General features: G+C 44.2%; 2 protein-coding genes across 2 annotated transcripts; both read right to left on the bottom strand.

Moving 5' to 3' along the window:
- Positions 1-1209: 1209 nt before the first annotated feature.
- On the bottom strand, positions 1210-12947 carry ube2g2 (ubiquitin-conjugating enzyme E2G 2). The gene is made up of 6 exons (XM_080902217.1): positions 12800-12947; positions 11568-11603; positions 11411-11456; positions 3341-3459; positions 1481-1621; positions 1210-1405 (listed from the first exon to the last, which is right to left on the bottom strand). Exons 1-6 carry the CDS (start codon positions 12840-12842, stop codon positions 1293-1295), a joined length of 498 nt encoding a protein of 165 aa, XP_080758343.1. The 5' UTR covers positions 12843-12947; the 3' UTR covers positions 1210-1292.
- Positions 12948-19618: 6671 nt separating this feature from the next.
- On the bottom strand, positions 19619-21458 carry LOC308409759 (olfactory receptor 10J5-like). The gene has a single exon (XM_080902738.1). It carries the CDS (start codon positions 21448-21450, stop codon positions 20614-20616), a length of 837 nt encoding a protein of 278 aa, XP_080758864.1. The 5' UTR covers positions 21451-21458; the 3' UTR covers positions 19619-20613.
- Positions 21459-24103: the final 2645 nt, after the last annotated feature.

The following is a 24103-nucleotide window of genomic DNA, read 5'->3' as shown; positions in this document are numbered from 1 at the left end:
TCTGTAACTGATGCTGCCTTCCTTTCATGTCTTTATGTCTGAGGCAGGCCCAGACAGGAAGCTGCTGTCATGGCATGTCACCTCCCTCGCCGACCCCTCTCATCTGCACTCGTCCTTTTTATCTGCAGACTTGACTCAGCGCTGACGTGAGCTGAGTCAAGAGTCGCGGCGAGGTTAAAACAGACTGATCCGGGATAAGCTCAGGTTTAAATCTGCATGTGATCTCAGACATTTATAGGTGCTTCTGCTTCAGCGGCGCTTCGAGAAAACGCCACTTTATTTAGAAATGTGACATCTGAGCCCTGAAGGTCTGAACCCCAGCACATCACAAAACAGGAAGGTGTCGGGCTGTGGGCCGACACTGGGCTTACATTTCTCAGCTGATATTATTTGAACAAAACTGCAGTGAGAGAAAAAAGGCAGCTTTATTAAATGTTGGACCTGCTTTCAGATGTAATGAATAACCAGCTCACGCTCTGCTCTTGGTATTTTTTATTAATCGTTTGTTAAATCAGACAAATTCAAAGAAACCCTTCAAACTAAAGCTCTGTGCTCCCGTCAGCTCCTCAGCGAGCTGAACCATCGCGACGTCCTCCTTCAGGAAGACATAAAGTGCATGAAGTCCTGCTGAGAGAAGCCGGCGTGCTTCCGTCCGACCGGACGTCCAGTCCGAGTCCACGTTTATCAACCAGTCAGATCAGAAACGATTTCTCGCCAACAGCAGCAAACGAACAGAAACAGGAAGCAGGAGTCGGGGCGGGGCAGGGTACTGCGGTTGCAGGACTCTTTCGATCCGTCAGCAGTCTGAATCCCTGAACTTTAAACCAGATCGGAATGATGAGAAACTTCCTGGACATCAGACCGGCTCCCCTCTGTGTCGACGACTGTACACTGACAGCACCAGGCGGCACAGCAGGGGGCGCTATGGGACAACAGCTTCAGGTAAAACATCATTTCTATCCTATACAAACAAAGTTTAAATTGATCTTTTCATGAATTTATTGATAAATATTGTCCTGCAGAGGAGACGGACGAGGTATGGCGGCGGCGGCGTTTCTGCTGCTGCTGTCGGAGTGAAGGTGGTGGTGATGTCATCGCGTTTGGTTTGTGTCCTTTGATCGGCTTCCATCCATCAGTTTATGTATTGATCTGTCCATACTGAGCGCCCTGTGTATGTGTGTCTGTCCATGCCATTTGTTTCTGCTGTACACACACACACACACACACACACACACACACACACACACACACACACACACACACACACACGGCGCAGGCTGATGACATCATCTCTACAGGCCCAGAGACTTGCGTACGATCTTCTGGGCGAGTTTGTTGAACTGCTCTCGATCTTCCCGCCACATCTTGGAGGCATCGACGTTCGCGCCGCTCTCATCGTTGGGCTCTGAGAGGAGAGGACCGAGTACGGAGGTGAAGCATGGTTTACACATGATGACATCACAGAAAGGTGTGTGATTACCTGCCAGCATGCTGACCACAGACAGCAGGATCTTCTCTACACTCTGGACCGGACTCCACCTCTCTGCACTACTCTCATATCCCATCGGATCGTCGCCCGGAGCATGGAGGATGGAGATACAGACCCGACCGTCCGGATAGACTGAGGAGGAGGAGGAAGATGATTAGTAAGGGAGCGCGACTCAGCCCGCCCATCTGAAAGAATCCAACATATTTAACGACGACCAGTTCAACACACAGGTTTAGTTTGTAATGCCCACAGGTGCGAATGCTGCCAGACTGGTGACCTGTCCAGGTGGACCTGCTGCTGGGACAGGCTCCACCCACCTGACATGCATGGGTGGATGTTTCTGAATGCTGTGAATCTGATTTTAAGACATTTCTGTTCAAACGCTTCATTAAAGCTGAGACCCGCGTGTCGTGTCGTGAGCCTCTCTTTGAGTTTTTGGGATTCATTTTTTTTGTAAAAACTTCATTAAACACTTTCAGCGAGGACATATTTGGAAACAGGATGTTCTTTATCTGCTCCTCAAAGTGCCGCCCGGCCATCGAGTCCTCACAGGTGCAGTAGAACAACACCTGACAGGTAAACAAGCCTCCCGTCAGGTGAGGCAGCACTCAGAGGCTATCTGTTTCCATCAAACATCTCGTTGTTATCAGTGTGCAAAGTGCTTCCTGTCGGCTGTCTGACGTTCCTGCTTTGACAGCTGCTGTTTTATCAGCACACAATAGATACGAGAGCCGAGCAGTTAATCTGATCATTTCACATTTGAATCTCAGCTTCCAACAATTCAGGAAACAAGATAAACCTCCTGCTGCAGCTGGAGCCATGCAGGAGGGAGAACAACCTTTATATTTATTCGTTCAGATATTTCACATTTCTATGAAACAACAGGTTTGATGCAGAGGAGCTGGGTGGTGCAGACCTACAGACACCTGCTGGCAGCCTGGCACCTGTTCTCACCTGTGCGAGCGGTGCCATGCAGGGCAGATGGTGAGTAAACGTTCAGCTCAGACAGTTTGAAAACTTTTTCTCTTCTTTTGAAACCTGAGACGTGTTTTTTCCATCACCTTTGAGGAGGTTCAGGCCCGCTCAGTGTTTTCTTCTTCGTGGGTTTCACCTGCGGCGGTTGCAGGCTGTTGATAGATGATCAGACGCTACAGTTGCAGGAGGAAGTTCAGCTCGGGGGCATGCTGGTGCAGGGTGGTGATGATGGGCCAGCAGCAAACAGCTTGTCCTCTAATCAGGACTGAGCGTGCTCAGACTGTTACCCTGCTGTGACATCATGGCTCAGCACTCTAATCACAGCAGTAATGACAGCACGCTAACAGCATGCTAACAGCACGTTAGCAGCATGTTCACATTAGTGCTGCGTGCTGTGACTGGTCACATGACTGCTTTGAAGTCAAACCGACTCTCAGGAGCTTTGGCCGTTACTGTGACAACGCAGCCTTGTGTCACATGACTTGTCACATGACTGAGGGGGTCACTGCGGTCTGTTTACCTATCAAAACAGACGCAAACCAAGCGTGTTCTGTTCAGGAACCTGAGGCACACCTGGAGTAACTCAGGTGTGCCAGGTGTGTTTAAGAGTTTGTCTGTTTTCAGGTGAACATGACGGGTTAAAAGCTGAGAGCGAGGCTCTAAACGAGTCTAAAACCGCGGAAACACGAGCTCGTCGCTGCGGTGATTCACTGTGCTGGATTAAAGTGACTGAGAGGGAGAGAGGATAAACATCACATCAGCTTCTCCACAAACACACCTCCAGTCTGAACCGAGCTTTAACCTTCATAAAACCCTGTGAGAACACAAGCTGTCTGTGCAGGTGAGGGGGCGGAGCTCAGCCGCAGGTGGACTTACTGTTGGGGTGAAACATGTCGCAGGTGAACCTCATCTTTGGAGGACTGAGGGGGTAATCGGAGGGGAAGCTGAGGATGGCTGGAAACACTCCGCCTTCGAAGCACGTGTCCTGAGGACCCCTGAAACACACAGGAAGTACATGTGAGACCCAGAGGGCACGAAACCAAAGAGCACCTGAAGAACTTGGAGAACCCGCCCGGATCACCTGTTAGCAGCTGGACGGGTTTTTAAGTTTAATCTGCTGCTCTTTCTGTTCCCGTCTCTGTAACACCTGTGCACAGGTGACCCTCACTCTGATTTCATGATCCTCTAACAAATTTTTATCTCCCTTGAGAACCTGAAGGAGCAGCTTCAGAACAGGTAACCCGGTCTCTATGAACACATCTGGATGTGAACATCTGCAGGTTTCTGTCCTGTTGACTAATCAGGTGTGAGCAGCCTTGGGAGGCACACAGGTAAAAACAGAGATTAATGTTCCTTGTAAACAAAGACACGTGGAACACGGAGACAGCAAAGCAAACAGGAACATTAACACCTGCTCTCTCCATCAGCACCAGCAGCTAACAAACTCATTTCACGTGTTTGTCTTCATGTTTTTCAGACGCCACTCAGATTTGAATATTTGTTGCTGGAAAGCAAAAAGTTTGTTGTTTTTCAACAAAAATGTGTTTGTTGAAAAAAACTAACTTTGTTCTCGAGTCAGAAGAAGGAGATGAACCAACCTGACTCCAAACCCAGCCAGTGTCAGTCTGTGTAAGGAGACAAATACTGACTTACTTCAACATAACGTGGGTCTGATGTTCAGACCAAATGATGAGAAGATCTTAGAAAGAACGCTGGACTGTAAGCATGCTGTGTACATGCTGCTGCTTCGTCTACAGTGACATATACTTTATCTCCTTACTTACTCTTATTGTTGTTAGTATTGTGTTGTTGCTGTACTTGGTCTCAGCGTACCTTTCTCATGGAAAAACGTCCTGTCAGAAAAAGCGGAGCGGCTCCCCACACAGCTGTTGGAGTAGTTTCAGTTACTTGGGGAGAACGTCCTGTGGCTCCTTTAGAAGCAGATCTTTGAACCGGCTTGGAGAAGCTGTTCTGCTCCTGCAGCTAGGGCTGTGCGATATGACCAAAATCTCACATCCCGATATAAGACATCTATCGTCCGATAACGATATAGATCACAAAAATGTAACATTTTCTGTAAATTCTGTGAATCTCGGGCAGCTCGTCTTGTGTGAAGTGTTTCCAGCTGCGCGTCCTCGAGTGTTTTAACGATGCATGAAACTATACATTTTTAGACATAAGTTGTAACGGCGCCGTTTTCTTTGTATTTATTACACGGCGTGCTGCGGGGAAAAGCCTGTTCTAACGTTTGAGTCTAAGGTTTATTTTTTAGCACCTGGCGGCTCTTTTTTACTTCTCATCGTAAATAATCTGCATCTTTCACGTGATTCAGTTTATTTTGAAAAGTCTCAACAGGATCTTGAGTTTTATTGTGAAAGGTTTATGTGGAACATAAACAAGCGGACACGCGATGCTGTTACCGTTGCTGTTGCTAACAACAACACATAAAACCAGGCACTTGTCTGTAGTGTGGTGATATTAAATATAAGAGAAAGAGAACTTTAATAAATGAATACAGCCACTACAGTGACATCAGAACCATGAACAAATATTGCTGTAAACAGTTTATTTTGCGACACCACGAAACAAACGATAGCGTAAAATGAAACTATGGACGTTTTTATATCGTCATCCGATATATATCGTTATATCGAACAGCCCTAGCGGCAGCTGTTTGAAGCTCACCGATCCGTATCAGCTGCAAGGACACGGCGCCGGTATCACAGCGTGTTTATGATCGTTACGCCGTCATGGAGCTTCTGAGTCATCAGAGTTCAAGAGGACGTTTGAATATCTGAGCACATCACAGATCTGAGGTCAGGCAGATCAGCCGATCTGATCGTCTGTCTGCAGATTACTTCGGCTTCACCTCCTCCACCATCAGCCGCTCTAATCACTGACCACACACACTCTGATTGGCTATCTGTGCTACCAATCAGCGCTCGTCTGACGCGTGTTCTTTTATCAGATCTGAGAGCAGTTTGATCAAATCAAAGGGTTTCATCACCTGGATCCAAACAGTGACGCCGCTACAGCTTTATGAATGTAAGGTTTGGAGCGAGTACCTTGCATCACTTTAACTGGCACATCGCTGGCGACTGGGACACAAGGACGCTGACCAGCTGAGGACAAAACAAGTCAGAGCGCCAGAGGTTCAAAGAGCGGAAACAACTGAGCGTCAAAGAGCTCGTATTCACAAGTATAAAACACACATGTGTACTGCCTGGTGACTGCACCGAAAACACCAACGGCTTGTCTGTGAGCATACTGGGTCCAGTCTGACACAGGTGGGCGGGTCCCGTCTGACACAGGTGGGCGGGTCCCGTCTGACACAGGTGATCCCTGTTTGCGTCTGAAACACCTCCAGCTGTCTATCAGTGTAGGCGGAGCCATGGCAGAGGATCGGCGCGCTCCCAGCAGCTTGTTTCTGAATCTTCGACCAACCAACGAGGCACAAAACAGCCAGCCGTTAAACATGAGCAGGCAGCTCAGACGTCTTCCCATGAAGAAACAGCATCTCAAAGCGCAGCTCAGAGGGCCGACCTGCTCAGGTAATGACCTCGGTAATGATAGGGTGTGGCGCGGTGATGTCATCGGTCAGGGGGATGGCAGGTATGTGGATGGTTGGCCGCAGCACGAGCTGCAGGTTAAATTGAAGGGCAGACTGAAGCTGCTGTCACGCCAACATCCACAACAACAGAAGGCTCCGTTACTAATGACAGACTGAGGGCGCTGCCTTCACTGACATCATGTTCATGTTGGTTTCTTAGGTACAATAACTTCTGGACATCTACTGCAGTCAGGATGTCTACTTTCACACCGAGTACTCAGAGTACACAGCTGTGGGTCCACATCTGGGGTGTTTTAATGGATTTAGATCCACTGTAACTTCTTCCAGTCACAGGTGAAACACCTTCAGCAGATGGTTTTCTGACTCCTTGAAGAGTCTCAGGATCAGCAGATGTTCTCTGTAGCTTGTCGCTTCAGTTCTTGCTGAGACTAATTTTGGTCTGAGACAGCACGAAGCTGCAGCATCTTTAATAACTGATAAGAAATGTTTTTGTCTAACAGCGTATTAAAGAGGACATGAAACACTGAACACATCGAGGCTAATTTACCCCACTGAGCTCTGACTCTGACACACATGTAACTGCTGTGAAGCTGGATTTAACAAATAACAGCTTAAAGTTATAAAAACATGTTTCTGTCAGTACGAACGTGACGTCAGGTGGTTGGTTGGCTGCAGCTAACAGCCTCTCCTCTACACTGTCCTTTACAAACACCAACATCACGGCTAACAGCTGGATTTCCTGTTTCAGTGCAGCTAGCCAAACAGCCACTTCCTGCTACAGACACAGACAGTAAAGTGGACAGTATGTCCACAGTATGTCCTGGTTTCACATAAACTCACTGCTGCAGCACTACAGTGATCCCCTCACACTGATGTTTAGCTTTAATGTCCCTATTTTCCTCTGAGGTATCGATCCTGTCACTAGTTAGCTAACATAAACTAATGTGAGTCTGTTAGCCTCAACCAACCAATCACATGACGTCACGCTCGTACTGACAGAAGATGGTGCTGAACATGACCCGGGCCCTATTTCAGAAAGCCGGTTTAGAAAACTCAGAGTGAAAAACGATACGCAGGGTTGAGTAACCCCGAACTGTCCAACTCGGAATATTCGGTTTCAGAAAGGCTGATAACAATTAGTTCAGTCAACGCGGAGTTGCTTTAACCCCAAGTTAAGCGCGCGCACGAGGATACATAAAGCCCTGATTAGTGGAGCACAGATTAAGCGAGTCACCATGGAGACGGAGGGAAAGAAGGCGCGGTCAATGTATTTTACAGCGCTTGAGGCCGAAATTCTGATGGCAGCATATGCTGATAACATGCAAATTTTGAGGGAAAAAAGTAACACAGCCTCAGCTGCAAAAGAAAGGGAGCATGCATGGCAAAACATAGCCGACAGAGTCAATGCGTGAGTGTTAATTTAAACATTGATCGAGGGATTTCCACCCATTTAACACGTTATTTTATCATATTTTATTTTTTATTTTACACATTTTATTTTGTGATGCGATGTGAGCGCAGGTGCAACCCAACAGGCCCCAAACGTTCCTGGCAGCAAGTAAAAATGAAATATAAAAATATAGTCCAAACAGGTAAGGTGTAATTGTATTATGAGCCATAGTGCTTGGTCTGTTTGTCCGATGTAAATCAATTGCAGTTAGAGGCTACATTAATTTCCCCTCTGTAAGCACTTATTGAAATTATCTGAGCACATTACAAGTACATATTTGCTTACTCTGTATGCTCAAATGTGACCCGTTATAGCCAACAGAAAAAAAGCGGAGGCCCGAAAAACAGGTGGGGGTCCTCCACCACCACCACTCACAGAGGCTGAGCAGTTGGCTTCCACATTTGTGATAATGTTGGCAGCATCACATATGATCTTCACAGTGCAGAGAACACAAATTAGCATCCATTACTATAATGAAATAATTTGTTAGTTTGAAATGCTACAGGGAACTATGTACCTGCACATTAATGCTGTGGAAAGACTTCCTGTTCACATAGTCTCCTTCATTTACTGAAGGAGCAATGATTGGAATGTGAGTGCCATCTATACAGCCAATCACGCCTGGGAACCCTGAAAATAAATGTAAAATTTAAGTAGTAGTTCAAATATCACCACATCATACATTAAGTTTCGTTCATCCTGATACCTGCAATTTTGTGGCATCCCTCTTTGATAAATCTTGTGGGTCTGTGACCGGGGAACACCACAAACGAGTACAGGAGACGTTTCAGTGCAACTGTAACATTCCTGACTGCCCGACAGACGGTAGCCTTGGAAACGTGCTCAGCGTCACCAATATTATACAGAAAGCTCCCGTTTGCAAAAAACCGAAGTGCGATACAAATAATATGCACAGAACTGAGAGAATGTCCGCGATGTGTCACATGAGCAATATTAGGCCTGAGGATGTTATTCAAATAAATTATAGATTGTGCTGAAAAACGGTAACGTTCACACAGGAAATCATCAGGAAATGATAAAATGTCCGAACGCGCTCTGATCACTCTCTCCCGGCGGAGAGCTCTGCGGAGAATTTGGGCTTCAACATCTACTGGCTCTTCAAGGAAGGAGCACGCCATGTCTGACACTTCCTACAGTCAGGTTTCCGACAAAGAGGCGGAGAAAGTCAGGGTTAGTTGAAGTAAACCTGCTAGGGGGCAGGTTAGCTTCACGGAGTGTGTCGTCATAGTAACTCGCTCAGAATTAATCTAAACTCGCTTTGTGAAACCGAAAACCCAGAGTTTTCGTTAACTCAGGGTATACTTACTCAGAGTTTGCACTAAACCGGCTTCCTGAAACAGGGCCCCGGTGTGTCAGGATCAGTGGGGTAAACATGTTCAGTGTTTCATGTCCTCTTTAAAAACACACCTCACAGTTAAAATGACACTTGAACATCTTTGTTGGTCCTCAGCTGTGTCCACACTTCATGGAGAATGATGCTCCTGGTTGTTTCTGTAGGTAGACCAGGCCTTGGTCTTCAGATTAAGACTTCTCCAACACTCGACATCTTTAAAATCCACCTGAAGACACATATTTACTCCCCAGCGTTTAAATTTGAACACTTTTGTGTTGTCTTGTTTCCTGCTCTGTTTTCTTCCAGCCATAAATCCACTGACTTGCCTTAACTTTGTGTTAGTGGGGAGTGTACCGATAGCTGTGTTTCATCTCCAACACTTTGAGAACAGCGACACCTTCTGGTCTCACTCGGTCATCGTCACACTGAACCTGTGAGTTTAGTTGCCATGGTTTACACGTATGAGGGTGACTTCATGACTCAAACTGCAGGTTTTTACTTTCTGAGTTTGGCATAAAGTGTGAAGCAGGTTAAAGAAACAAATACAGAGAGGTGAGCCTGTTACAAACACTAACAGCTGCTAATAAAAGGATCAGACAACTGATCCCAGCAGACGGGAGGTTAAAGCCATGAGGGAGCAGCATTGTTCGCTTTTTAAATGCAATTAGTGTGATTAGTGGATCTATGGAGCTCCGTCGCTGCTTTCATGACTGAGCCTGACCTTTAAGCACTCAGCACAGAAGTGAAAGTAACTCGTTTGTGCAACAGCCAAATTAGACAAATGCTGGTGCTCACAGAAGTGCTTCAGGTGACTGAACTGAGCTATATGATAACCCGACGGGTGGGGCTGAGATAGATTTCGGTCGCTCGACCGGAGATATCGCTAGCTCCGGGACGCCGGGCTAGCAATTTTGCGAGCCCTGGACGGCTTCAAGCTGATAGTAAAAGCAACAAACTCAAATAACCACTCATAACAACCGAGGTATGCAGAAAAGCACCCCTGAGCCTTAGAACAGATGATCTACAGCGGCAGAAGACCACACCGGTGCCACTCCCACCAGCTAAAGGACATTTTATACCTGCTACGCGCTGCCTTGCAAACAGCACCTTACAACAGAGCAGCGTGGGAAAGGACAGAAGGAGCAGGTAACTGGCTCTTTAAGAACAGGAAGTGGAGGATACAGTTCACTCAGACTCACCAAAACCGGACAGCAGAAGATAAAAAACGCTCTGATGAGTCTCGATTCCTGCTGCTACATTCTGAGTTTGGCGTTAACAACCTGAAAGCAGGGATCCTCCTTTGCTTCAGATTCACATCGACAGATTCATGGATGCACCAACATCATGAGGTCATGATGATGTCATGTCCACACAAACCAAAACCTGTGATGCTTGTATAACCCAGTTGAAGCCAAGCACCTAAGAGTTAAAGGAGCTCTAACCCAGTACTAGTGAACTGTACCAAATAAAGTGGCTGTGAGAGTCCAGTTATAACTGACACTAGGGCTGCCACGATTAGTCGACTAGTCACGATTACGTCGACTATCAAAATCGTCGACGACTGATTTAATAGTCGACGCGTCGTTTGAAGCTTTGTAAGATCCTGAAAGACGCAGGAATAAGTAGCAGGATTTAAGAGTGTAATAACGGACTGAAACAGAAGATGGCAGCACTGCATGTACAAGGATGTCAGCTGCCGTTAAACCCCGAAGAAGAAGAAGAAGAAGCTGTGTCCCAGAATTCATAGCGCAGCCCAGCTCTGTTGTCAACAATGGCGGCAGCTAGTTAGTTTGAATATTACTCTTATTATTCTTTCTGGGTCACAAAATAAACGTTTAACATATTTTCAGGCGAGAATGTAGCTGTGTAAACCTCAAATATCTGCTCAGTTTATCAGGACACCGCATATTTTCAAAAGCGCTCCGACGTTTTCGGAGACGTCTGTTACCCACTAGCTCGATAGCTAGCCGGGGTCTAGGCTAACTAGAGCCGTGAGAACACCGGACTCCCGGCAAATCGTTTTCAAACCCACTGCCGTCACTTAGCTTAAAATGTTATTGTTTGGCTTTTTTCAGTATTTTATTTGTTCCTGAGTAAATCGGTTTGGCTGAGATTAAAGTTATAGTTTTTACACAGCTGAATAAACGTCAAGCAGACAGCTGATTATCAGAAGTGTGAGATGCTCGAGAATTTACTCCGGTGTCCTGTTATATTTTAGATAGCAAGGAGTTTATTAAACTTCACCGAAACAATCTGCAAACTTCATTAAACTTTAATAAACTATCATCTTGTCTTTATTTTTAATTAGCACTTAACTTAAACACTTAAAGCTGTAAGCTAATGATAGTTATATAAGAGCAGATGCTGCTGGTGCAATAACCTGTACGCTGTATGTCCAATGGATGATGATGTGATTAGTCGACTAATCGCAAAAATAATCGGTGACTAGTCGACTATCAAAATAATCGTTTGTGGCAGCCCTAACTGACACATACACAATAACACTCCAAAACAAATACAAACACCCAAAAATGACTCAAACGTGTGTTTCCATGGAGACGGGGTACTCACATGATGAGAGCCTCCCACTCGAAGAAGTTCTCCTCATTCACTGGACCTGCACAGCAAACACAAACTCTTTAAATCTCGGGTGTCTGACTGTTGGAACAACACGCTGAACATCTGAAGACACATCTGCAGAAGCTACAGATGTGTTCTGGTGTCTCACCTGCCACGATGCCCTCAGGTGGGTTCAAGGTCAGCTCTGAAACACAAACACAGAAAGATGAGTGACCTTTGACCTCTGCTGTGATCCGGTCTCAGTCACATTTTTAAACAGCTGATAGATTGTTTGCTTTCCCATGTTGAAGAAATGATTAACATTTATTCATTTAAAAACAGCCTAAAGCAAGAAAGCAGTTATAAAAGACTTCCCAATTATCTTAAATACCAATCAGATTTACCACAATGATCTATGTCGAACTGTTTATCCATAAATCTGCAAGTTCGAACACTTATACACAACATAATACAACTGTAATTACCCCTAACCTGTAAAGTTGCAATTGTTATACATAGCTCTACGTATACACCTTAATATATACTCTGTATATATTATCACTGTGACAGTGTTGCAACTACTTGCACTTTAAATTCTGTTTACACCCACATAAACTACAAGATTCACAAAGCACTGTTTGTGTGTTTTACTTTCTTTTAGGGAACGTGCAAACTAAGAATTTCATTGCTCTGCGTAACCATTTGTGTTTTGCGGTGTACATGACAATGAAGTTCTTGAATCTTGAATGAATCGACTAATCTATGCAGAATTCACATTATTACACAAGATTAAAGTGTAGCAGCCTGAAATGAGCGCATTAAATAAATGACAGGCCTAAATATGAATGTGTACCGAGGCTAATCCCCCAGTTCAAGTTCTTATCGTTAGCCCTCAGTGCACCAAATTACATTTAAAAACCTTCAAATTTATCACTTTCAGAAAAGGCAAATCAGCCGCCGTGTCAGTGCAGCGCTGAAGCCTCGCAGCGAGTTTTCCACCTGCGCTCTGTGCTCCTGTAACCAACAGATAAACATGATGTTCGCATTTTGTGTTCATTTAACATACTGTAGAAAAGTTTTGAAAGTTACATGACGGCAGCTATATGGAACATTCTGGATAACGCCACAAACACATTATATAAGCTCCAAATTATACCGCGGTTTAAACTGCAGGTGGACAAAGCCGACACCGGATTATTCACACTGTCCAGATATTCATCAGGTTATCGGTTTGAGTCGCAGGTACAGAAGAACAAACGCGGACAGCGAAGAAAAGCTCAAATCGACCGAACTTTTAACGAGTTTCGTACAGAGATACAGGCGCTAGCGGAGCTGTTAGCTTAGCATGCTAGCTAACATTAAAAGACCTCCCATTGGCTGAAAGCGGCTCGCGTTACTCACGTTTGTACTCGGCCATAAGTCTCTTGAGCGCTGTGCCAGCCATCGTGTTTACCGGAGAAAATAACAAACAAACAAATAAACAAAAGTGGCTCAGTTTCTCAGGTTCTCACAGAGCAACGGACCAACAGCTGATCCGACTGAGCATGCGCAAAACGTGTTTCAGTTTGCGTGTCAGCAGACAGCGCACCCTGTCGACAAAAATAAAAACAATTCATTTAAAAACAAATAAAAAATAATTAATGTTTAATAATTAAGGTCATTTGTTTAATTGTAAACTTAATTTTACTCAGGTAAATGTTTTTGTGCCTTTAATAAATGTTATATAGTCTTTTTATTCAATTTTGTCTTTATTTAATTTAATTTATGTATGTAATTGATTTCCTTACCTGGATGACTGAGAATCAAGATGTATGCATGTAATAATAAGTTACGGTCTAACTGTGCCACGGTCTAAATGTGCCACAGCAGATCTGTTTTGTTGTTGTTGTTGAATACTCAAATACATAAATAATAAAATTAATTAATTAATTAAATTCAAGTCAACTTTATTTATACAACGCCAAATCACAACAACAGTCACCTCAGGGTGCTTTATATTGTAAGGTAGACCCTACAATAATACATACAGAGAAAAACCCAACAATCATATGACCCCCTATGAGCAGTGGGAAGGCCACGGTGGGAAGGAAAAACTCCCTTTTAACAGGAAGAAACCTCCCAGGCTCAGGGAGGGGCGGGGCCATCTGGACCCACTGGTTGTGGTGAGAGAAGGATGACAGAATGGTGTGAAAGAGAGATTAATAACAAGTGTGATTTAGTGCAGAGAGGTCTGTTAACACATAGTGAGTGAAGAAGTGTCTGACAGCGAATGACTGCCTGGAAATAGTGCCACATGTGAAAAGTAAGTATGTAAAACTGGTGGTGGTCAGAGGGCCCGGTGGCGCCAGTGTCCGGCAGCCTCGCCTCTGTCAGTGCGCCCCAGGGCAGCTGTGGCTACAATGTAGCTGCCATCACCAGTGTGTGAATGTGTGGATGACTGGACGTGTAAAGCGCTTTGGGGTCCTTAGGGACTGAGTAAAGCGCTATACAAATGCAGGCCATTTACCATTTACCAAAAGTGATGATTTCCTGTTTTTCTCTTTTTACTTGTAATGACTCATTGGTCTGTGTGACCTTTGACCTAAGAGTGCAGTTTCCAGACTGTTTTTAAAATATTCAAACTATAATCGGCAGTCAGAACTCAACTTTGTTACTTTATACAGTGAGAAAGTTCTGTGGCCTGAATATTGAACTGCTGGATTTTGCCTATATTATCTGCCGAGGGATGTTTTTATCTGTTATTGTTGTTGCTGTGTGCAAATGCTGCAACTGCACACAGCTGCCACATCAGAACGTGCTGCAGTAAGTTCCTCTTTATCAGGAAGTCTAGTTCAAGGCCCTCTGCTGCCTCCCCCCAACAAGATGTAGATGAACTAAAGAGCATAAAAAGAAAATGAATGTTGATTACACAACAAATATTTATGACCTTTTCTCTGATTATGTTTTTTTGGGTGAACAGTCCTGCTTTTCTTTTGCAGCCCTACTGAGCTTCCAATCATGAGGCTTGACTCACACTGACTGTTTTATTGTTACAGTTTAAAACTCCTCAAGGTGAATGTTGTTGCGATGTGGGGCTACGTAAATAAAGCAGAATGGAATTGAAATCAGTAAACATGATAATGTTCTGAAACAGTTGCATTATCAAACAGATCTGTTATACGCTGCTTGACGATAAATCTAAATTAATCTAATTCTAAAGGAGGTCTGATCCTAATCACTGATCTGAGGGTCTCTATGGTTTTACAGACGAACAGCAGCAGCTTTGTGTCTCAGCAGCTGCATCTTGACAGCGTGTTTGGGGACCTCAAATTAAAATGTAATGATGTAATAATATCAACAGTTAAACAATCATTTTTGGCATCAAATATGCATTATAGTCTTTAAAGAATCAGCATTAAACTCATCAGTATTTAAAATATCGCTGTTAAATTATATAGTCAATATTGTAGTCATCAGTGTTCAAAATTAACATTAAATCACTGAATGCTGATAACACGAATGTTAAAGTATTAAAAAGTAAATCATTAAATGTATTATACTCAATAACAAAATGATCAGTTTTTTAAAAACTGAGTCATCATTTAAATGATCAATATTCAAATATTCTTTAAAGGATCAAAGTTTAAATTATTAACATTGAAGTTTCATGTTAAGCAGAAAAGAAAAAGAAAACATCTAAAACACAAAAATCATCACAAATCTCAGACATTTCACAGAAATATCAGATGTAAATTATAGTCAGTTATTTTTCAAACAATAAGAAGTAAAATGAAACTATCATAGAAATGATCTCTGTATGGATAGACTTCAGGTTTAAATCTGTTTGGAGGTAAAAATCTATCAGAAATTCAAACAAACACGAAACCTTAAACAGTGTATGGATAATTATATAAACGATGGTTGCAACCAACACATCACCCAGCTGTTTTTTAAAGTGATCATAAACTTTTCACAGACACAAAGCACTATACAACAAAACAGAGTAAAACAAGTCGGATTAAAATATAATAGAAAATTAATGTGCCGTTAACAGCCAGAATAATGTAAACAAGCATTTTAATAACAGCAACTATCAGTAAAAGTCTCAACTGAAGACCTGGTTAAGGTCTCCAGAGTCAGATAAATGTAATTGTAGAGGCAGACTGCTCCATAACCTTAGCGCCACAAACTACGGAGCTCTGTTGCCCTCAGTCTTTACCCTCGTACAAGGAAGAACTAACAAACTCTGAACCTGTGATTGGAAACTGTAAGCAGCAGCATGCTTAGTAAGAAACTTGGATAGAACATCTTGGTCCTGGCTCAGGTGATCTGTAGTAAATCTACTAGAAAGATCTACTAAGACCAAGTGTAGAGAATTTAAGAAAGGAGTATGTGTGCTTGCTAGGGTTACCAGGGCCCCACCCTGGAGCCAGGCCTGGGGAGGGTGCCAGGCCTTAGTCCGTGGGGCCTGGCAGAGGACAGCCCGAAAAAAGGACATGGGCCCATCCTGCTGCAGGTCCACCACCCACAGGAGGCAGCATAGGCGGTGCGTTGTGTGCTGGGTGGCGGCCACTGGTGGACCGATCCCTGGCTACCAAGGCTGGCAATCAGGACATGTAATGTCACCTCTCTGGTGGGGAAGGAGCCTGAGTCTGTGCGTGAGGTTGAGAGGTACCGAGGTACCTAAACGTATAGTGAGGGTGCGCTGGGAACGCCTTGCAGAGGCCCCGGTCCACAAGATCTTCAATGCACAGCTCCACCAGAGCTTCCACAGCATTCTGAGGGAGACTGGGGATATTGAGTCCAAATGGACCATGTTCAGCACCTTCATTGCAGAAGCTGCTGCACTGAGCTGAGGTGAGGTGGTTGGTGCCTGTCATGGTGATAACCCCCGAACCAAATGGTGGACACCAGAGGTGAAGGGACCCACCGGGCTGAAGAAGGAGTCCTATCGGGCTTGGTTAGACTGTGGGACTTCGGAGGCAGCTGAGAGGTACCAGGCCAAGCTGAACGCATCTCAGGAGGGGAAAGTGGTGTTCTACCTGCCCTGTGTACAGTGCAGGTGAAGCACTGCTGACTTCGACTGAGAAAATTGTCGGGCGGTGAAAGGAATACTTCAAGGACCTCCTTAATCCCACTGGCATGTCTTCTGTGGTGGAAGAGTCTGGGGACGCGATGGATGACCCGCCAATCTCTGGGGGCGAGGTCACTGAGGCAGTTAAACAACTGCTTGGTGGCAGAGCCCCTGGGGTGATTGAGGTCCGCCCCGAGTTCCTGAAGGCTCAGGATGTTATAGGGCTGTCCTGGTTGACACACGTCTGCAATGTTGCGTGGAGATCATGGGCAGTACCTCTGGATTGGCAGACCGGGATGGTGGTTGCCATCTTTAAGAAAGGGGACTGGAGGGTGTGTTCCAACTACAGGGGGATCACACTCCTCAGCCTCCCTCCCTAGGAAAGTCTATACCAGGGTGCTGGAAAGGAGAGTCAGTCTGTTAGTCAAACCTCGGATACAGGAGGAATAATGCAGTTTTTGTCCTGGTCGTGGAACAATGGACCAACTCTTCATCCTCTCGAGGAGTTTTCCCAACCAATCTTACATGTGTTTTGTGGACTTGGAGGAATTCGACGGTGTCCCTGAGAGATGCTCTGGGAGTATACGGTGTCTGGCCCATTGCTACGGGGGATATGATCCTACATTTATATACAATACAACCGTTGCAAGAGCTTGGTCCGCATAGCCGGCAATAACTCAGACTTGTTCTCGGTGGATGAGGAAGGAAAAACAGGGGGGCCAGAAAGTCCAAAACACAGTTCTAGGGTTCAGCCTAGTCATGGGGAAAACACAGGGAACCGGACACTTTAGGGGCCAGCCAGGATGCCAGTGACATAGACACAGCACCTCAATGGACAGGTCAAGAGACCAGCAAGCTAGACCCTCTAGCGACTTGCCTGGAGGTTGGTGTTGGCAAAGGTTACAGGAGACTGATGATGATGATGGCAATAAAGACCTTCTGGTTTGGATAAATGCATTTATTTGTCGGTTGCAGTTGTCTGCAACTGAGATGACAAACCTTGCTGACCGTACATACAATACACAACTTCACACTGGGGCGTCAGGTCGGGCTAGGTAGCAAAAGGAAAAACAATGAAATGTGTAAAACTAAAGGTCAGATCAGGAGAAAAAATAATTTCTGCTCATAATGATCCTTAGACGGAGTCAGCATGAGGAGGAGACAAAAACTCCAGCACATATCATCACATCATAACACCCTAAAAACACAAGACAAACAACATACCAAAGGTAGCCGAATGAAAGATGATGGATATGCTGTCTTGTTGAAAATTTCATTTATTGAAAATACTATTGGCTAGCAGCAGAAAGGCCATAACCCAAAGAGGGCTAAAGGCTGACCCTCCAACTCTGGCCCAGTGGTTTGGGATAGTGAAAGAAATTTTTGGAATGGAGAGGCTTACCTTTGCCCTTAGACGAGCTCGAGAAATTCAAGAAGCTCTGGGAAAATGGATTGTGTGTAATTAAATATTACCATGATGTATGTAGATATTAATGTGGAGACTGTGTACGTCTTCCATGCTGACCTAATGTTTTGTATTCTCATACTGTAAATTAATAAATAAAAAGTTATAAAAAAAAGAAAAAAGGATGCTGTCTTGGTGAGAAGAGGGTGTCAACTGCATTAAGGGACCAGTTGATCAAATCCATAGTTCTTCTTTAGGTTTTAGCTCTGGTGAAGAGGGACCCAAGAGCTCTGGACCCTCTGGTTCAGGCCCAAGCTGCTCAGCAGGGCCCATGGAAATCTCTGGCCTCTCTGCATTCTCGGGACACTGAAGATTCAGGATGCGGAGGCTGGGACTGCTCAGCACACTCAGGGTGCTCTTGGTGCTCAGAGGACTGTGGCTGCTCAGCAGGGCAAGAAATCTCTCTGATGACTGAGGCTGCTTAGCAAATCTCACAGCTGACTCTGACAACTGGGAGTGGCAGAGCTACAACATATACCATATACAAACAGTATCTGAGCCATGAACAGCCTAGGGAACCACCTAGAGGTCTGGTGTGGTGCTTCTGCACTTGCAGACTGGGGTGGTGGTTCCCATCTTTAAGATGGGGGACCAGAGTGTTGTCTCCAACTACAGGGCATAGAAATACAAATAACATTCAATTCAATTAAAATCTACGTTCCTACCCCTCACTTCTGGAGAGGAAAGGTCATCCATAAGTTGAACCTTGGATATAAGAGGAACAATGCTGTTTTTATCCTGATCACAAAACACTGAACCAGCTCTTTATATTCCCAACCAGTCTACATTTGTTTTTGTAGCCATTTGATCCTTCAGAGCCATTTGTTCCCTTTATAGTGCTGGACTCCTCCAGAGCTGCCCTGTGTCACTAACTCATAGGTCTCTGTGCATGCACAATCATCCAGGTAGCATTTTCAGATGAACAGAATCAACTTTCTGGGACTCTGTTCATAGTTTTTAGGCTTTCACTCTGTTGGCCTAAAAATCACACAGCTGCTTTTTGGAGATGATGTATTTTTGCTAGATTCAAGATTCTTTATTTGTCACATGCATAGTTATACGAGTACAACACGCAGTGAAATGTATCCTGATACGCTCCTCGACTGTGCAAAGACAGATAACATTATATACATTAAGCGAATAGGAGGACATTATATAAGTGAATTATGTACTTTAAGTGAATTAAATAAAATAAGTAAATCTAGAAACAATCTAGAAATTCTAAATGAAAAATCTGAAAAATGTACATTGTGCGGGTGGGATGTACTAATAAGTCCTGTCTCTGACACTTATGGATGCTGTGTGTGTGTGTGGGGGGGGGGGGGGGGGGCGGCAGGGATAGACTCAGGACACACTGGAGAGATTTTATCTCTCGGCTGGCCTGGGAACGCCTTGGTGTTCCTATGGATTAGCTGGAAGAGGTGACTGGAACAGGGAACTCTGGGGTCCTTGCTTAGGCTGCTGACCCCGTGACCCGTAAAGGGATAAGTGGAAAAATGGATGAATGTATATCCAACTATGATCACCAGCAGAGATGGGCAGTAATGCAGATTACTTTTTTCAAGTAACGAGTAAAGTAAGGGATTACTATTGCAAAATCGGTAATTAGATTACCGTTACTTTCCCGTAGGAACGCTGCGTTACTGCGTTACTAAAACCGTGATTTTTTTGCGAGAATGTCTCATGACAGTGACGTAAGCGAGTGTGACGTTCGTGACAACAGCTGTGTGCAGATCAACAATGGATCATATATCGAGTGCAGAGAGAGTATGAGCGTGCAGCGTTTAAAGCGTGGAAGTACTGACCTTACTTTGAGTTTGATTCCATAAAAAGTGACAAAAACATTAGTGTCCGCTGTGCGTGGGAAGAAAACTTCTTTTTACAGCGAAAAACCCCTAAACTTCCAAACAAGCACCGAGTAGCTACGACGTAATGGGAAACTCACAGAGAAACTCGCGGATTCTTCCACTGACCGCGGCACACCTGCACCAGGGTAAACCTCCGCCTACCCCACTCCTGCTTTACAGGTGAAAATAGAGCAACAGGACCGCTGAGTCTTTGACTTTATTTATTTTCTGCTGTGTTTTACTTGCATCTATTTGAAAGACTGAGTGTAAACACACAAAATATTTTATTTTATGTGCTGGAATGTGCAGAAAATAGGTTTAAATGTTAAACTAATTTCTTCCAGTCAGAGAATGTTGCAGATAATTTAATGTTTGCTTGATGCATAAAGTTAAAAGATTAAAACTAATAAAACAAGTTTTAAAAAGAGACTTTTCCATTTGATTACATTTTGTGTGATGGATTATGCAGAAAAAGTAGAATTGGGCTGAAAGATCTATCGCTTTATCACCTCTTCAGGTTGTAAATCGGGTTTTTAAAAAGTAACTAAGTAATTAATTACTTTTGAAAATAAGTAATCAGTAAAGTAACGGGATTACTTTTTTGGGGGAGTAATCAGTAATTAGTTACTGATTACTTTTTTCAAGTAACTTGACCAACACTGATCACCAGCTTTCCAATGTTATTTTTATGTATCTGTTTTGTTTAAAATACAACTTTTTGCATTGCAGATTCTTTATTTTTCTTCTATATGTTTTATCAAGTGATTTAACATCTTTTAAAGGCAAATAGCAGCAGTTTTAAAGTCTGTAAGTCTAACAGAGACCAGAACTCAGGATCCGGTTCGGTGGGTCAATCAGCTCTCTGGCAGCCCAGCAGCCTCCTCAGCTGAGCCCTGATCTCCGTCACCTTTAGGCCATACACCACCGGGTTGAACACAGTCGGGATCATCACCTGGAAGATGGAGGTGAGGACGGAGGCTGTGGGCTGACTGCCGGCCTGTAGGCGGCGCTGCAGCACCTCCACCCCGGAGCTCACGCTGTAGTTACAGAAGACGAGCAGGTGCGGCAGGCATGTGCTCAGTGCTTTGCTGCTGAAGCTGCGCGAGCGCTGCAGGCAGACGGACAGGACGGCGCTGTAAGAGAAGAGCACAAAGATGGCGGGCAGCAGGACAGTAGCTACGATGACCGAGAGGTTGTAGACTTCGCTCAGCAGTGTCTCACGACCACCACAGCTCAGACTGACCAGGCTGTAGATGTCGCAGTAGATCCTGCTGAGCTGCGAGCGGCAGAGCGGCAGACGGCTCGCCAGCAGCACCGCAGTGCCGACCAGCCCGACAGGCAGCAGCCAGCAGAGCAGCAGCAGTGCCAGCACTGTGGCTGGAGACATGACAACGGTGTAGAGCAGCGGGCGGCAGATGGACACATACCGGTCAAAAGACATGGCTGCTAGCAGTAGGAAGCTGGAGGTGCCCAATGAATATAAAAGCCAGGCCTCACACATGCACACACGCAGGGTCACCTGCACTGAGCGGACCCCTCTCAGCAGGTCCACCAGAAGTTTGGGGTAAAACACCGTGCTGCCCGCCACAGAGTTCATCAGCACAGCCGTCACAAACACAAACATGGGGTGGTGGAGGCTCCGCTGGGAGCAGATCACGTATACCACCAGGCTGTCGCTGCACAGCATGAACAGGTAGGCGCACAGGAAGAAGAAGAAGAAGAAGAGCCGCTGATTGGACAGCTGCGCCAGGCCGTCCAGGGTCACTGATGTCACCAGGATGGGCAGTGAGGTCACGTTTACCCCTGCTGACATCATCGGGGGAGACACAACAATCTGAGGGAGGTGTCAGCTGACAGAAAGCTCTGGAACAGCTGCACACAAGTTTAAACCATCAAATCAAAAACAGAAGCAGAAAAAATATTGGTTCAATATCAGATCATCAATTTGCAATTTATCATCAAATGAATACTTATTTGACTCAAAAACATATAAAATGTTACCATTCAAATGATCATTGTTGAAATACTGAAAACTGACACGTAAATCAAAATCATCAGAGTTTAAAATGTGTTTGAATCATTCAGACTGAACTGTTAACGTTTTATCATTTACATGATCAGGATCATATAATCATTACAGAGCGAACGATCAACTAAATCAACATTTAATATTGTAATAATCATGTTTACATTTTGAATTTCACATTACTGCTTTTCAAGAAAACATTTAAATCATCAATATTAAAAGATCAACATCTAAAATCAGATGCAATGACACAATTACCATCAACACTTCAAGAATTATTTCTCAGATTTTGGATTAGGAATGTCTGAAGAATAAAAATATAAATTATAGACTTTAAAGAAGCAGAGATGCAATCATCAACATTTTTAAATTGTAGTGTTAATATTGTTATCATCAGTATTAAAAAGAATATTTAAACCAATAATCCAACTTTAAATGATCAAAAGTAAAATCATTGTTTTTAGGTGTTTAAGTCGTTAGAATTATCAGTGTTTATAATAAAGTCATCATTTACATGATCAATGTTCAAATATTCAAATGATCAGTGTTTAAAGTATCAAAGTGATCAAAGGTTAAATTATTAACATTGAAGTTATCAAGGTTTAAGTCCCTGTTTTAATTATGCAAATGTCTGAATGTCTGTTTAAATGTGTAATAATAATGAAAATCCTTGTTTTAATGATTAAACCTTAAATTATGAAAGTTTGTACAGAAACGATCACTTCAGTCATCATTTATATTCTGAGTGTTTAAAGTATCAACATTAAAATGAGGAACAATTAAATTATCAGCATCATTGTTTCACGACTGTTTAAAGTTTAAATTGTGCGTTAAATAATAACGAACAGAAACATTTGGATCATTGTCACGTTCAGCTGAACAGAAACAGACACAGGAGCTCCCACACCTGGATCATGTGGGCTGAACCCTGAGAGCTGTTTTTATCATCCTCTCGCCTCAGTGGAGCTCATTAACTCAGCCTTATCTGCAATGATGCAAATAAAGTTTAAAGTTTGGATTTTAAATATTTCAAGAATCAAAATACAAAGGATAGAATTTTAAGGAGTGTTTGTTAAAATCATCAATGTCTGAATGATCACAGTTTAATCTGGAACAGATGGATCACAGTTACATAAATGGTCCATATGTCATTAATGAAAATATGAGCAGAATCATTATCAGGTACAAACTACATGGAGACATCACACAGATACAAGTACCTGCCAGTGCTCAGTAATTCAATTCAGTTTTATTTATACAGCACCAAATCACATCAACAGTCGCCTCAGGGCGCTTTAAATTGTAAGGTAGACCCTACAATAATACGTACAGCGAAAAACCCAACAATCATACGTGAATCAGAATCGTGTTTATTGGCCAAGTATATGTGCAGACACATACAGGGGATTTGGTTCCGGTAGATGGTGGCTCTCAAGCACAGCAATGTAAATCACACGCACACGCACACGTGTCTATATATACCTTACACATGCGTACACATACATGCACAAAGCTGTGTAAACCAACTATAAATAACTAATCTAAACTTATATACATAAAATACAGAAATGAATGAGGTGGAATGAATACTACACAATGTGCATAAGGTGCAGCTGCAGTCTGGCAGTGGGAGCAGTGTGACAGGTCAACTGTTTAGGAGGGAGATGGCGAGGGGAAAGAAACTGTTCCTGTGTCGGGTGGTCCTGGTCTGCAGGCTTCTGTACCGTCTGCCAGAGGGCAGCAGATCAAAAAGTCTGTGTGCAGGGTGTGAGGGGTCTGTGATGATTTTCCCTGCCCGTTTCCTGGTTCTTGAGAGGTACAGATCCTGGATGGAGGGCAGGGGGGCGCTGACGATCCTTTCTGCTGCCCGTACAGTCCGCTGCAGTCTGCTCCTGTCCTGTTTAGTGGCTGCTCCATACCAGACTGTGATGGAGGAGCACAGGACAGACTCAATGACCGCAGTGTAGAACTGGATCAGCAGCTCCTGTGGAAGACTGTACTTCCCCAGTTGTCTCAGGAAGTACATCCTCTGCTGGGTCTTTTTGAGGATGGCGTTGATGTTGGTCTCCCACTTCAGGTCCTGGGAGATGGTTGTACCCAGGAACTTGAAGGTCTTCACAGTTGACACAGGGCTGTCTGATATGGTGAGGGGGAGCAGAGTTGAGGGATGTCTCCTGAAGTCCACTGTCATCTCTACAGTCTTAAGAGTGTTCAGCTCCAGATTGTGCTGACTGCACCAGAGTACCAGCCGCTCAACTTCCTGCTGGTATGCAGACTCATCACCATCCTAAATGAGGCCGATGACGGTGGTGTC

Source organism: Rhamphochromis sp. 'chilingali' (assembly GCF_963969265.1).
Source record: "Rhamphochromis sp. 'chilingali' genome assembly, chromosome: 14".
NCBI lineage: Eukaryota > Metazoa > Chordata > Actinopteri > Cichliformes > Cichlidae > Rhamphochromis > Rhamphochromis sp. 'chilingali'.
The sequence above is the reverse complement of the archived record's forward strand: the minus strand, read 5'-3'. Positions and strand labels throughout refer to the sequence as shown.